This window comes from Stegostoma tigrinum, chromosome 15, assembly GCF_030684315.1.
Source record: "Stegostoma tigrinum isolate sSteTig4 chromosome 15, sSteTig4.hap1, whole genome shotgun sequence".
Classification (NCBI taxonomy): Eukaryota; Metazoa; Chordata; class Chondrichthyes; order Orectolobiformes; family Stegostomatidae; genus Stegostoma; species Stegostoma tigrinum.
This window is the reverse complement of record NC_081368.1, coordinates 1,138,284-1,154,565: the sequence shown is the minus strand read 5'-3', so window position 1 is coordinate 1,154,565 and position 16,282 is coordinate 1,138,284. Positions and strand designations below refer to the sequence as shown.

General features: G+C 47.9%; 1 protein-coding gene across 5 annotated transcripts in view; it reads right to left on the bottom strand.

Annotated features, from left to right (window-relative positions):
• The window catches only part of adgrg4a (adhesion G protein-coupled receptor G4a), an 88,059-nt gene extending 81,672 nt beyond the window's left edge, over positions 1–6,387 (bottom strand). For 4 of the 5 annotated variants that reach the window (XM_059651266.1, XM_059651267.1, XM_059651268.1 and 1 more), the window contains exons 1-2: positions 6,200–6,387; positions 2,196–2,303 (exon numbers count right to left, since the gene is read on the bottom strand). In XM_059651266.1, coding sequence (XP_059507249.1) covers positions 2,196–2,303; positions 6,200–6,206 — 115 coding nt within the window. In that variant the 5' untranslated portion in view covers positions 6,207–6,387. Of the gene's footprint in view, positions 1–2,195; positions 2,304–6,199 lie in introns of those variants that run through there. The other variant, XM_059651270.1, reaches the window with a different exon arrangement.
• Between the last annotated feature and the right edge of the window lie 9,895 nt (positions 6,388–16,282).

Below are 16,282 nucleotides of genomic sequence, written 5' to 3'. Positions count from 1 at the left end.
ATCCTTGAGCACTGGTGAGGTCCTGGAGGGCTGGAGAATTACTAATGTTGTCCCCCTGTTTAATAAGGGTAGCAAGGATAATCCAGGTAATTATAGACTGGTGAGCCTGACGTCAGTGTTGAGGAAGCTGCTGGAGTAGATACTGAGGGATAGGATCCATTTATATTTCAAAGAAAATGGACTTATTAGTGATAGGCAGCATGGTTTTGTGCAGGGAAGGTCATGTCTTACCAACTTGATAGAAAAATTTGAGGAAGTGACAAAGTTGATAGATGAGGGAAGGGCTGTAGATGTCATATACATGGACTTCAGTAAGGCGTTTGATAAGGTTCCCCATGGCAGGCTGATGGAGAAAGTGAAGTCACATGGGGTCCAGGGTGTGCTAACTAGATGGATAAAAAACTGGCTCGGCAACAGGAGACAGAGAGTAGTAGTAGAAGGGAGTTTCTCAAATTGGAGACCTGTGACCAGTGGTGTTCCACAGGGATCTGTGCTGGGACCACTGCTGCTTGTGATAGACATAAATGATCTATGGGAAGGTCTAAAAGGACTGATTAGCAAGTTTGCAGATGACACGAAGATTGATGGAGTAGCAGATAGTGAAGGGGTCTGTTGGAGAATGCAGCAGAATATAGATAGACTGGAGAGTTGGGCAGATAAATGGCAGATGAAGTTCAATCATTTTGGAATGATGCATTTTGGAAGATCCAATTCATAAGCAAACTATACAGTAAATGGGAAAGCCCTAGGGAAAATTGATCTACAGAGAGATCTGAGTGTTCAGGTCCATTGTTCCCTGAAGGTGGCAACGCAAGTCAATAGAGTGGTCAAGAAGGCATACAGCATGATTTCCTTCATCGGACGGGGTATTGAGTACAAGAGTTGGCAGGTCATGTTACAGTTGTATAGGACTTTGGTTCGGCCACATTTGGAATACTGTGTACAGTTCTGGACACCACATTACCAAAAGGATGTGGACGCTTTGGAGAGGGTGCAGAGGAGGTTCACCAGGATGTTGCCTGGTATGGAAGGTGCTAGCTATGAAGAAAGATTGAGGAGATTAGGATTATTTACATTAGAAAGACAGACATTAAGGGGTGACCTGATAGAGGTCTACAAAATCATGAAGAGGTATAGACAAGGTCGATAGCAAGAGATAACGAAGTGTGGAGTTGGATGAACACAGCAGGCCAAGCAGCATCCTAGGAGCACAAAAGCCTTCATCAGAAGTGTCTAGGCCTGAAACGTCAGCTTTTGTGCTCCTGAGATGCTGTTTGGCCTGCTGTGTTCATCCAGCTCCACACTTTGTCATCTTGGATTCTCCAGCATCTGCAGTTCCCATTATCTCTGATGGACAGCAAGAAGCTTTTTCCCAAAGTGGGGGACTCAATTACTCGGGGTCAAGATTCCAAAGTGAGAGGGGAAAAGTTTAAGGGAGATGTGTGTAGAAAGTTCTTTACACAGAGGGTGGTGGGTGCCTGGAACGCCTTGTCAGCGGACGTGGTAGAGACGGGCACGATAGCGTCATTTAAGATGTATCTAGACAGATACATGAATGGGCAGGGAGCAGAGGGATACTGATCCTTGGAAAATAGGTGATAGGTTTAGCTGGAGGATTTGGATCAGGGCGTACTTGGAGGGCTGAAGGACCTGATCCTGTGCTGTAATTTTCTTCGTTTTTTGTTCTTCTTTGTTCTTTGAGGAACTGTAGAGGGAGGGAGACCCTGATGGGAATTGTGTTCAGGCCCCCTAGCAATAATCAGGATGTAGGGCAGAAAATAAATCAGGAGATGGAAAAGGCCTGTAAGAAAGGCACTATTACAGTCATCACAGGGCACTTCAACATGCAGGTAAGTTCCTGATTAGTTATTTCACCATTTAGTCATCTAACAACAGCCTCATTTTAGAATCTTGCTTTGCACAAATTAGTTACATATTTTCCAGCTTTGTGAATGGCTGTGGTAAGGTTAATTCCTTAGCGTTGCAGTGGAATGTCCCGAAGTGGTGACAGACTCCTTAAAAATGCAAATATCTCTCTGGAGAATTTGACAGGCCTACCTCTCTCTGTTGTACCAAACGTCCAGAGACTCGATATCCAACAAGTGCACTTCCCAAAGTCCCAAAAAAAACCTTCAAATGTGAAACCAGAAATTAACGCAACATTTACTTTCTCTTAAATTGTGAACAATTGTCACCTGTGAGATGATGCTGGATGAAGTTGAAGATCCCAAAGACAACCAACCAATGAAATGCCTGCTGAGGGCTGAAATTTTGTAGTGATTCACAGAAAGTCATCCTGAAAACTAAAACAGGAGAAGTTTGAAATGAGTTGAACTGTCATTGTCAGGGGAAGCCAGTAGCAGCTTGTGAAGGTGGAGAATGACCAGCAGGACTCCATCACAAATTGTTTTTATAGACCTTTTCAAACAAGGGGCAGCAGCGAGGGTCTCCGGAACAAATCTCACAACTCCTTCTGCTGAAACATGGCCTGGGGGTGTTGGAGAAAGAAGCTTTCGGTCTGCAGTCTAACAGCCTCGCAGCTCACTGTCCACCTGGTAACTCAGGGCTTTAATGGGTCAACGAGCCATCGGCACCGCCCAGCCACATGGTTAATGGAAACCTCACAGGAACTTACAAAAACCAAACCAAAGTAACATTATCCACTGTGGAAATGTAACCCCACTTCCTACCATCACCATCCCACTTCCTGCTGTTTCCATCCTACCTCCTGCCGTCTCCATCCCACTTCCTGCTGTCTCCATCGCACCTCCTGCTCTCTCCATCCCACCTCCTGCCTCATCCACCCCACCTCCTGCCATCTCCATCCCATCGCCAGCATTTCCATCCTACCTCCTGCCAACTCCATCCCACCACCTGCCAATTCCATCACACTCCTGCTTGTCCAGCCCACCTCCTGCCATCTCCATGCCAACTCCTGAAGTGCCTATCCCACCTCTGAACATGTCCAATGCACCTCCTGCCATGTCCATCCAACCTCCTCCATCTCCGTTCCAACTCCTGCCATCTTCATCACACCTCCTGCATCTCCATCCCACCTCCTGTCAACTCCATTCCACCTCCTGCCATCTCCATTCCACCTCCTTCCATGTCCATCCCACCACCAGCCATCGACAGTCCATCTTCTGCCATGTCCATCCCACATCCTGCCATGTCCATCCCAGCTCCTGCTGTGTCCATCCCAGCTCCTGCCGAGTCCATCCCACCTCCTGCTGTGTCCATCCCAGCTCCTGCCGATGTCCATCCCACCTCCTGCCGTGTCCATCCCACCTCCTGCTGTGTCCATCTCTCCCTGGATGTCTCTGTGGTCCATTGGTTCCATGTATAGCCTCTATTGGATTTGAAGCACAGTGTTCCTTCCTATTCTAAGTCTCAATGTCAAAGGTAAACTCGAAGTGAGTTTTCCGGGGAAAGGGCTTGGTGTTTCGTGTAACGATAACATCCAGAGCAAGCAGATGACCCTGGCTCCGTGTCTGTAATGAGGCTGGCTATAACCACCAACACTACCCATCAGGACCTCGAGACAAACTGCTTCTGCACCACTCAAACAACATGTGACTTCATCAAATTGGGAGGAGCCTAATGCAGCTCTAACTCTTCCTGCTACAAGAGAAATGTTAGTTCAATTTCCTGACCCAATGTGAGTTTTCACAAAGAACTGGACAGATTCTCCGTCCAATTAGATGTTTGTGATGGCCCATTGCTGGGCCAAACTCCTCAAGCCCCTGTCCATCCAATCATATCATAGGGGAGGCCATTCAGCACCCCCCAGCCCTCCCTGTCAGTGTCTGGTTTATCTGCCCCACCCCCTAAACTCGCATTATATTTAGCCCCTTTTGCCCACTTTGCTAAACCCCTGAAACCACAGAAACCCAGTGGGAATTGAGAGATCTCACCGCCCTGTCACATCAACAATGGCTCTGGGCTGAAGCAGGCAGTAGGAGGAGGGAGGGCCAGGGGGAGATAGAGGAACAGAGTTCCTGGTTTCTACCTGACCTTGGTGTAAGGAAATGATTCAGGCATCACCAAAGAAAAGTGGGCTTTGATTTCCATTTTCATTTTCATTTCCAGCCCAAGGTCAAGAAAATGCTTTCCCCTCCTTCATGCTCATTCAATCACCTCAGAACAGGTGAGTGTCTGCACCCCCCAAATCCACTCCCCTCCTCCATTCACTCCTCCAATCCCTTCCTCCACCCCATTCCACACCCCTCATCCATTCACTCCTTCACTCCCCTCCTCTATTCCACCTTCACCCCCCACCATTCCCCTCCTCCATTACCTCCTCCACCCTCTCCATTCCCCTCCTCCATTCCCCCCTCCACCCCCTCTATTCCCCTCCTCCATTCTCCCTCTTCCATTCCCCCTCCAGCCCCCCTTCCCCTCCTCCATTCCAACCCCTCCACTCCCCTCCTCCATTCCCCCTCCTCCATTACCTCCTCCACACCCCTCCACTCTCCTCTTCCATTCCCCTTCCACCCCCTCCCATTCCCCTCCTCCATTTCCCCCTTCATCCCCTTCCCTCCCCTCCTCCATTGCCCCCTCCACCCTCTTCCATTCTCCTTCTCCACTCCCCACTTCATGCCCCTCCACCCCATTCCCCTCCTCCATTCTCCCCTCCTCCATTCCCCCCTCCCCTCCTCCATTCCCCCTCCACCCCCTACACTCTCCTTCTCCACTCCCTTCCTCCATTCTCCCCTCCTCCATTCCACCCTTCACGCCTCTGCACTTCCCTCCTACATTCCCCCTCCACGTCCTCCATTCCCCCTCCACTCCCCTCCTCCTTTCCCCCCCACCCCTCCATTCCCCCCTCTATTCCCCCATCACTCCCCTCCTACACCCCATGCCACTCCCCTCCTCCATTCCCCCCTCCACCCTACCCCACAGCCCCTCCACCCTCTCCTCCATTGCCCCCCACCTTTCCCCAAATCCCATTCTGCTGAGTCGGAGATGAGGTTTATTTCCCTGGGCCCTGTGTCAACCTGCACGAGCGGATTTTATTCAAACAGAGCAGCGCAAAGACCAATGCTGACGGGTCAGTTGACCTGGGTGTGCAGCAATTCCTAACCTGGGGCTATATTAGCAGAGACCCCAGGGTCTCCCTGATCCCTATGTCCTCACCCACACAGCTCCACCCCACCCCTGTCCAGGGAATGGGGCTGTCAAAATGGATCATTGCATTTCCACAATACTTTCTGAATTATCATTCTTATCTGATGGCACGGAAGCCTGCACTTATACAAGGTCTCACTGCTCTGCACCATATTTACACATTTACACTGACCGAAACTACTGCATAAACATCGTTAATGAACTGGCACTTAGACAAGTTACAACCTGCACTTCGATAGCACCTGTCACAGCGTCAAGACCTCCTGAAGTGTGTGATAGCTCATGACATGTGAGAGCAGTGTAATTAGTTGCTGCTATAATAGAGGAACTCCACAGACCCCATCCCCAGCAGCTAACTTACACTTGGCATGAAAACAGAAGTTGTTGGAAGAGCTCAGCATGTCTGGCAGCATCTATGAGGAAAAATCAGAGTTAACGCTTCAGATCTAGTGACGCTTCCTCAGTCACCCAACCCAAAACATTAACTCTGATCTTTTTCTTCACAGATGTTTCCAGACCTGCCAAGCTCTTCCAGCAACTTCTGTTTTGGTTCCAGATTTACAACATCCACAGTTCTCTAGGTTTTTATTATACTGGCTTGCTCAGGCAATCAGCTAAGTGATGGTTTATTTCCCAATGTTGGTTAATGTTGCCCAGTGTCTCTGCATTCCTTCAGTCAGTGCTCAGGGATATTTTACACTGCCCTGGGGCAGCAGAGAGGGTGGGCAGATGGGGCCATTGATTCAAAATCTCTTTTGGAAGGTGGCAGAGTACAGAACTCCCTCAGTAGCACATGGTGCCAGCCCAGGGTCATCCTCTCACCCAGAGACAGGATCGTTCTCAGGCAGGGCTGACTGCTCCTGGCTCCTGAAACACAGCAAAAAAATACCAGAAGAAAATGTGTCCAATAAATGACTCCACTCAGGAGTAAATTGTAAAAGAGCTGCATGCTGCTTTCAGCTATTGGACAGATGAATATTTGTGATAGATTTGCTAAGAACATATTAATAAAACCGATGGTTACAAATATTTGTTACTGAGTTGTTTGTTGTCTGGTGTTTGAATCACTCACCTGTCATTGTCAGTTAGAAAGATCTGAACCGTGGAAGTAGATCGTACAGGTTTGGTCTTTTAGCCCCAGTGCGTGCTCCTGCATTGTTCAGCCATTCCTGAAAGCCTGGCTTGGATTTCTCTGGAGAAAGCTGCACACCAGCCCCTGTCTCGGGGATTACATTGTGTTTCTGTTACACACTAACCTGTTCGCTGGTGTATTGTAAATGTTTACAGCTCTGCCTTCTCCAAGCCAACCTCCAATCGTTCACAGCTATCTTGAGCGATCACGCACCCTGTCACAGTGCTGTTCACCTGGTTAAAAGTCAGGCCACACCTTTAAACTGCCTGTGCTCACTTTCACATCCCTCTCTGTACAGCTGGGCTATTGTAGACACATCCCTTCCCCCATAGGCAGACTGGATAAGGGTGGCAGACTGTCCTCACTGATGGTCACGAGTCAACTCAATGGGGTTTCACTGACCACCCAGTGACTCCATAATAGCACCTAACGAGGTGAACCTCACCACCTCCTCCCTCCACCTCGCTGAAATTTCCATGTGGATGGGGGGCGGTGTGGGGGCAGCTACTGGGTTTCTTGGGGTCCCCAACAAATGGTCTCATTCTACCCGAGTGGTATCTTGCTCATGGCAGGGGAGGCACAGACTGAGGTGTGTGGGGGGGTGGGCTTGCGCAGCATCCTTCCCTGCCCCCAGTGGGAGTCAGATAAGGTGGAAAGAAGCTCTTGCAGGTCCCTACCATGCCCCCACTTGTTTCCCCCCACCAGTCCCCCACACCCCACTCTCCCCTCATTCCCCCACCCCCATCCCACACCCCTCCCCACTTCCCCAATCCCTGCCCAGCCATATCAATGTAATCAGACAGCTTTCCATTTCTCAGATTTATGAATTGGAGTGGAATTCGGACTTCAGTAACAGACTCAGCAGAACAGTTTTGTAACTTGAGAAACAAGTGCACCATATTGCTGAACAGTCTGACCAGCTGTTGCTGTTTGAGGGAGAATTTGAGGCTGAGCGGTCCACAAGAGGATCTTTCCAATTCAGGAAACCCTGGCCAACAAAAGCCCCCAGACAGCACTAGCTGCAGGGGGCCACAAAGCTGTAAGTGCCTAAAGCAGCAGAGATGAAATACTCAGGGCCTGCAGACTCCAACTGCTTCTTTCCTCTTTCTGCCGATCTCACCACCCTGCTCCCCACCCCCCCGACTTTCCCCTTTCTCTTCCTCTTTTTCTGTCTTTCACTTCCTCTCTATTTGCCCCATTTCCCTTTCTCTCATCCACTCTTTTTCTTCCTCTCTCTTACTCTCTCCACCTCTGTCTTCCCTCCTTTCTGTTCCTACCTCTCCCACTCTCTGTCCCCCCTCCATTTCTCCCTCTCTATCCCCCTGCTATCCTCCCCCTCTGCTGTCTCCTCCTCTCTCCCCACTCTTTCCTTACCTCTATCCCCCTCTCTCTTTCACTCTCTCTCCATGTGGGAAAAAGACAGAACAAGTAAAAAAGCTGGAAGTAAGATTTCATCCCAGTAAAGGCCTACGACCAGCTGGCCAGCCATTGTATTGTGAAATGACCAGCACTGTGCAGATGGCAGTGTGTCAATTAGGCTAAAACCAGAAACACAGTGCAACAAATGACATTTGCCCCATGGTCTGGGTTTCTGAGTTTCAGAATTTGATTTTCCCTGAATATGTTTTGATTGCAGCTGTAGTAAATGTGTTGAACAGTGTGCCTCCTGCCTGCCCTCATTGTGAATAAGGGTATGTTTGGTTTTTTTTGGGGTGGGGGGATTTGAGGACTACAGTTTAAGTTGCAGGGTAGAGTTATTTGCTCTTGGTGATGAAACCTCATGTGAATTGCATCTGTCCGGAGCAGTAATGCATTCTCTCCCCCTTGGCCCTGGCACTCTGCCACCCACATCTGGCACACAAACCATACCCTCCACCTCTTTAGTAGCTTCCAGTTCCCTGGCTCCCAGCACTTTATCTTTACCATGGACGTTCAACCCCATGTACACATCCATACTCCACAAGGAAGGCCACCAGTTTGTTCCTCTCCGACAGACCCATTCAGTCCCCATCCCCCACCAATACCCTCCTCCCCCTTGCCAAACTAGCCCTCATCCTCAATAACTTTTCCTTCAATTCTTCCCACTTTCTCCAAACCAGTCGGTTGCAACAGGTACTCACATAGGCCCCCGCTACACCTGCCTGTTTCTCAGTCATGTTGAACAGCCCCTGTCTCAGTACGGACATTGGTACTGCTCCCCAACTCTTCTGCTGTTACATCAATCACTGCATCGTTGCTGCATCCTGCAGCCAGGCTGAACAGAAGCAGCCCATCGACTTCGCTAACAACTTCCACCCTGCCCACAAATTCACTTGGTCTATCTTTCCCCCTCCTCCATTTCCATTTCTGGTGACAATTTACAGACCAACACTTGCTAAAAACCCACAGACTCCCATAGCTACCTGAACTACACCTCCTTCTACCTTGTATCCTGCAAAACCTCCATCCCGTATTCCCAATTCCTCCATCTCCATTGCATCGGCTCTGATGAGGAAATGTTCCACTCCCAAGCATCCGAAATGTCCTCCTATTCCAAGTAGCATTCCTTTCCTCCCTCTGTCATCCAGACAGCCCTCCACAGTGCCTCCTCCATTCCCAGCTCCACAGATCCTAACCATTTATGGACTTCAGCAAGGCATTTGATAAGGTTCCCCATGGCAGGCTCATTCATAAAGTCAGGAGGTATGGGGTACAGGGTGATTTGGCTGTCTGGATTCAGAATTGGTTGGCTGACAGGAGACAGAGAGCGGTTGTAGATGGTAAGTATTCTGCCTGGAGGTCAGTGCTGAGTGGTGTCCCGCAGGGCTCTGTTCTTGGGCCTCTGCTCTTTATAGTTTTTATAAATGACTTGGATGAGGAGGTTGAGGGGTGGGTTAGTATGTTTGCTGATGACACAAAGGTTGGAGGTGCCGTTGATAGTATCGAGGGCTATTGCAGGCTTCAGTGAGACATTGACAGTATGCAGAGCTGGGCTGAGAAATGGCAGATGGAGTTCAACCTCGATAAATGCACAGTGATGCATTTTGGAAGTTCAAACTTAAATGCTGAATATAGGATTAAAGGCAGATTCTCGGCAGTGTGGAGAAACAGCGGGATCTTGGTGTTCAAGTGCATAGCTCCCTCAAAGTTGCCACCCAAGTGGATAAGGTTGTTGAGAAAGCATATGGTGTTTTGGCTTTCATTAACAGGGGGATCGAGTTTAAGAGCCACGAGGTCATGCTGCAGCTCTACAAAACCCTGTTGAGACCACACTTGGAATATTGTGTCCAGTTCTGGTCGCCCTATTATTGGAAAGATGTGGAGGCTTTGGAGAGGGTGCAAAGGAGGTTTACCAGGATGCTGCCTGGACTGGAGGGCTTGTCTTATGAGGAGAGGTTGACTGAGCTTGGACTTTTCTCTCTGGAGAGAAGGAGGAAGAGAGGTGACCTGATCGAGGTGTACAAGGTAATGAGAGGCATGGATAGAGTCGATAGCCGGAGACTTTTCCCCAGGGCAGGATTGACTGCCACGAGGGGTCATAGTTGTAAGGTGTTAGGAGGAAGGTATAGAGGAGACATCAGAGGGAGGTTCTTCACCCAGAGAGTTGAGAGCGCATGGAATAGTTTGCTAGTGGTAGTCGTGGAAGCGGAGTCATTAGTGACATTTAAGTGACTGCTGGACATGCACATGGACAGCAGTGAATTGAGGGGAATGTAGGTTAAGTTATTTTATTTTTGGATTAGGATTATTCCACAGCACAACATCGTGGGCCGAAGGGCCTGTGCTGTGCTGTACTTTTCCGTGTCCTATGTTCATTCCCCACCAAACATAATAAAGATAGCGTCCTCCTTGTCCTCACTTCCACCAACTCCAGTTAGACCCCCCACCTGGAACATCTTCCAACCCCACCGCATCCCCACCCCCACCCCTCGCTGCCTTCCACACAGACCACTCCCTTCACCACTCCTTAGCTCACGTCAAACACCCCACCAACCACTCCAACCCCCCAGGTACCTTCCCCTGTAACTGTAAAAGATGTAACACCTGCCCATACATCACCTCCCTCACCTCCAGGGCCCTAAACAGACTTTACAGGTGACACAGTGCTTCACCTGCATTTCTCTACAACCTAGTCTGCTGCATCTGGTGCTCCCAGTGTGGTCTTCTCTACATTGGTGACCGCTTCATCAAGCATCCTCACCTGGCCCATATCGGCCTGCCTAACGTCCCAGCCACTGCCCATTTATACTGCTCCTCCCCCCACCCCCACTCCCCTCCGACATGTCCGTCCTCGGCCCCCTCCAGCGTCACTGCAACTCGGAACACAAATTTGAAAAACAACACCTTATCTTCTGCCTGGGCACCCTACAGCCCGGAGGACTCAACATTGAGTTCTCTAATTTCAAATAACCTTCCCATCCATCCCCTGCATCCCCTTTCCAGCCCCACCTCCCCCATTCTATTCCACCTTCTGACTCTCTCTTCCAGCTACCAACCAGATTCATCCTTCCCATCGACCAACCAGGTGGTACCTACCACCGGTGTCCACCCATCACCACCATTCCGCTACCCTCCGCCATCCCCCCTTTACCTTCAGCTCCCCCACCCCCACATCCAGTCCTGAAGAAGGGTAATGTTCAAGACGTTGACTGCTCCTTTCCTCCAGATGCTACCTGGCCTGCTGTGTTCTTCCCGACTCCTGTTGTCTACCCTGATATCCAACATCTGCAGCTTTTTTTTTGTCTCTAACTTGAGAGAGGGAAAGCTGCAGGGCTCTGGGCAAAATAGTTTAATTCATGAACCTGCCAAGTGCCATTTCCAATGAATGGAATCTGAGTATTTACAAACAGACATTGCTTCATTACAGAGATAACGGGAACTGCAGATGCAGGAGAATCCGAGATTACAAGGTGTGGAGCTGGATGATGAAGAGTCTAGGCCCGAAATGTCAGCTTTTGTGCCCCTGTGCACAGTGCTGGCACTGACTGGATTGCTGTGCAGGTGGCTGCCATTGATTCAATAGGCTGAATGGCCTCATTCTGTGATATTGATAACCTTTCTTCTGCCTCGGTATGGCCAACTAACACTGTAACGTGCAATGTGAAATATTTTCTCATTGATTTTGATTAAGTGGGAAGCTTCTACTCTTGGCTCTGTTCTTTTTACAGATGGTGTTGTTGACCCACCTCGAGCAACCTCTTTATTTACCCCTCAAGCTTGGCATAGCTGTCACAAGCTGATTTATGTACGACCCAACCCCAAGACAGGAGTACCTGTTGGACACTGGCCAATCCCTGAATCTTTCTGGCCTGATCAAAACTCCCCTACACTGGTAAGTATCAGTGACCAAGACAGGTTGTTTGACTTTACATGAACTCTTCTTTGCAATTTGACTTGGTTGTGTTTTCTCCTTAATTTAAAGAGTTTGATCTGTCAGTAATATAAATACTACATTAACAGGAAGCATATTTAAACTAAAGTTACATAACTGCCTTCACAAATTCAGTTGGTAGGAAATAATCCAGGGGGGACTGTAACATTGAAGCTGTAAGTAACGAAGCAGTGCCTCAGGGGCACAAAAGCTGGCATTTCGGGCCTAGACTCTTCATCATCCAGCTGCACACCTTGTAATCTCGGACCCTCCTGCATCTGCAGTTCCCGTTATCTCTGTAATGAAGCAATGTCTGTTTGTAAATAATCAGATTCCATTCATTGGAAATGGCACATGGCAGGTTCATGAATTAAACTATTTTGTAAAGCCCAGTTGACAAACAAATGACAGTCTGGGTGGATAAACAGGAGCTTCAGGTTGTTCTGTGAGGCAGATCACTGTGATTAGTGAGAGGCCAGGGGATAATGTGTCGAAACCATACTGTCAGTAGTATTAAACCATGAAAGAATTACAGTAAATGCACAGCAAATCTGCAAAGGAAGCAATGGATCTTGTTGGTGTAGATCCTTTATAAAAACATAAGATTTTTACAATAAATCAATTGTAGTTCCCACGCAGTTCTCTTGGTAACTCCAGCTAATCTGTTTTGTCCTTATGAAAGATGGGAAATGAGACAGACTGAGCTATGCCAATTAGTGGCTGAGGACTGTGTGAGAGGCCTGATAGCCCACATGGTTAAAGGGATCGTTGTGGAAGGGAGATCTGATTGAGGTGAGGGCGATCCTAACAGATTTAAAAAAAGGAGACAAGAAAAATCTCATTGTGTCAGTTGATGTTGGAAGGATGAGGGGATTCAGGTTACAGGTTTCAGGGAGGGTGGGGGTGGGGGGTGGGGACAGTGTCAGAAATGATGGCTTTACACAAGTGACACTGGCCTGAACTCTCTGCTCAAGGATGGTGATGACATGATAGCTGGTGATTTGAAAAGGACATTGGAAGTGGGGGTGGGGGCTGTGTGTAGGGGCTGTGTTGGGGGTGGGGGGGTGGGGGGACAGTGTTGGGAGGTGAGGTGGGTGAAGGAGAAAACACCTGCAGCTCTGTGGGGGAAACAGCACAATGACAGAAATGCCTTTACAAATCAGCTTCACCCAGTGAGTATGAGAGAACAAAGTGTGGAGCTGGATGAACACAGCAGGCCCAGCAGCACAAAAGCTGACGTTTCGGGCCTAGACCCTTCAACAGAGAGGGGGATGGGGAGAGGATTCTGGAATACATAGGGAGAGAGGGGGAGGCGGACCGAAGATAGATAGAGGAGAAGATAGGTGGGGAGGAGAGTATGGGTGGGGAAGTAGGGAGGGGATAGGTCAATCCGGGGAGGACGGACACATCAAGGATGCGGGATGAGGTTAGTAGGTGGGAAATGGAGGTGCAGCTTGAGGTGGGAGGAGGGGATAGGTGAGAGGAAGAACAGGTTAGGGAGGCGGGGCCGAGCTGGGCTGGTTATGGGATGCAGTGGTGGAGGGGGAGATTTTGTAACTCCCCCTCCCATTCCTTAGACGACATGTCTATCCTGGGCCTCCTGCAGTGCCACAATGATGCCACCCGAAGGTTGCAGGAACAGCAACTCATATTCCGCTTGGGAATCCTGCAGCCCAATGGTGTCAATGTGGAGTTCACAAGCTTCAAAATCTCCCCTCCCCCCCACTGCATCCCAAAACCAGCCCAGCTCGTCCCCTCCCCCCACTGCATCCCAAAACCAGCCCAGTTCGTCCCCGCCTCCCTAACCCATCCCTTCCACCTCAAGCCGCACCTCCATTTCCCACCTACCACCTCATCCCGCCTCCTTGACCTGTCCATCTTCCCTGGACTGACCTATCCCCTCCCTACCTCCTCACCTATACTCTCCTCTCAACCTATCTTCTTTACTCTCCATCTTCGGTCCGCCTCCCCCTCTCTCCCTATTTATTCCAGTTCCCTCACCCCATCCCCCTCTCTGATGAAGGGTCTAGGCCCGAAACGTCAGCTTTTGTGCTCGTGAGATGCTGCTTGACCTGCTGTGTTCATTCAGCTCCACACTTTGTTATCTTGGTTTCTCCAGCGTCTGCAGTTCCCATTATCTCTCTGTCTCTCCTCTCACTCAGTGAGTATTATCTCCAAGTCGGAAGTTTATTGCTTCAGTCTCACTCTGGAGATTTCACATCAGCATAATTGACATTGTTGTACCAGGTATTCATACTTTACCCCATCAGAGATGATCTGCTCATGAACACATTGCTGCTTGTGGGAACTTGCTGTGCGCATTGGCTCCATTAATGACAGCAATGAGATTTTTAAAATGATTTATTGACAATAATTTTGGGACGTGCTAAATTTGAATGACAGATATAAAAGGAAGCAAGTTGTTTTTCTTTCGATTGTGATTCAATTAAAACCACAAATATAATAATCCTGCTGATGGTGAAAATGCTGAAATACTCAGCAAGCTAGTGCAGAAATGATGGGCTGAATGGCCAGGTGGCTGGCCGTGGAGAGTGAGGTGGAGAATTACAAGCTGAGGGTCAACACAAGCAAACATCTCAAAGATCCACCGAACCCACCCTAAAGGTCCTCCTGTCACTCTGTCTCATCAGCCCTGTCCATGAGCTTGACTCCCTCCCCACATCAACATCCCATGTTTGATTCACCATGTGAAAAAATTCCAACACATTTTTCTTACACCCAGAGTGTTTACAACCAGTCTGTAGGTGAATTGAAGATTAGAATAAGCTTGTTGTATACAGACAGAGTGAGTGATAACTACAGCGTTTATACTTTGCCCTGCGAGAGTGAGATATACATTTAATTGGTTACACATTATACAGACCTAGAACTCCAGCAATCAGCACTACGTAGCCTTATATCATTCCTTTATACTTTGCCCTGCGAGAGTGAGATATACATTTAATTGGTTACACATTATACAGACCTAGAACTCCAGCAATCAGCACTACGTAGCCTTATATCATTCCTTTATACTTTGCCCTGCGAGAGTGAGATATACATTTAATTGGTTACACATTATACAGACCTAGAACTCCAGCAATCAGCACTACATAGCCTTATATCATTCCTTTATACTTTGCCCTGCGAGAGTGAGATATACATTTAATTGGTTACACATTATACAGACCTAGAACTCCAGCAATCAGCACTACGTAGCCTTATATCATTCCTTTATACTTTGCCCTGCGAGAGTGAGATATACATTTAATTGGTTACACATTATACAGACCTAGAACTCCAGCAATCAGCACTACGTAGCCTTATATCATTCCTTTATACTTTGCCCTGCGAGAGTGAGATATACATTTAATTGGTTACACATTATACAGACCTAGAACTCCAGCAATCAGCACTACATAGCCTTATATCATTCCTTTATACTTTGCCCTGCGAGAGTGAGATATACATTTAATTGGTTACACATTATACAGACCTAGAACTCCAGCAATCAGCACTACGTAGCCTTATATCATTCCTTTTTAGAATTGAGTGGTGTTGGCTGTGTTCACCATTTATTGACCATTCCTAGCTGCCCTTTCAGAAAGTAGAGGTGAGACAATACAATGGCTTAAAGAGGTATATTTTGTCCCTTTTTTTGTGAAGAAAGGTTGAAACAGAGGCACGGAACAGCCTGCTAGAAGCCAATAAAGTAAACAGCTTGTGATGCCTTGGTTTTTTTTAAATTAAAGTTGGAACAATAGAAGCAGCCTGAATGGGTGGAGTCTAGTTCCCACTGAAGCAGGAAGTTTAGTTTTAGCTTTCAGCAGTTGCAGGGATCCTGAAGATGGATGCAGAAGCTCTTATTCCTTTCTGTTACAGCTAAAATCTGGGATTCTCTTCCTGCTGTTAGAATTGCTCATGAGACGATCTATTTTACTGAATTTGTCTATGCCAAGGATGTGTTTATTGGGTGTTACTATTATTGGAACAGTTAATTAGTACTAAATATGTATATATTATTTTGTTAAGCAGTATATAGTGGTACAGTTAAGCCATTTTTTTCTGTCTGTATTTTAACTGAAGTGTAAAAATAAAGAGTAATTTGCTTAAAGTCAATTAATTTGACCAATCAAATTCCATCAGGAATATGCAATTTCGCTGAAATTTAGTTTTAAATTACTTGGGGAAAAGGAAGGATGAGAACGTACAAGGCATGATTAGTAAGTTTGTGGATGACACTAAAATAGGTGGTAACATGGACGGCGAGGAGGGTTATCAGAACTTGCAGCGGGATCTTGATCAGCTGGGGAAGTGGGCCAAGAAATGGAAATGGAGTTTCATACAGATAAATGTGAGGTGTTGCATTTTGGAAAGTCAAATCAAGGTTGGAGTTTCATGGTGAATGCTTGGGCCTTAAGGAATGTAGTGGAGGAGTGGGACCTTGGAGCTCAGGTGCATGGTTCTCTGAAAGTGGAGTCACAGGTAGACAGGGCAGTGAAGAAAGCTTTTGGCAAACTGGCCTTCATCAGTCAGGGCTCTGAGTGTAGATGTTGGGAAGTTATGGTGCAGTTGTACAGGATGTTGGTGAGACCGCACACGGAGAACTGTGTTCCGTTTTGGTCACCTTGCTATAGGAAGGATGTTATTAAACTGGAAGGAGTGCAGAAGAA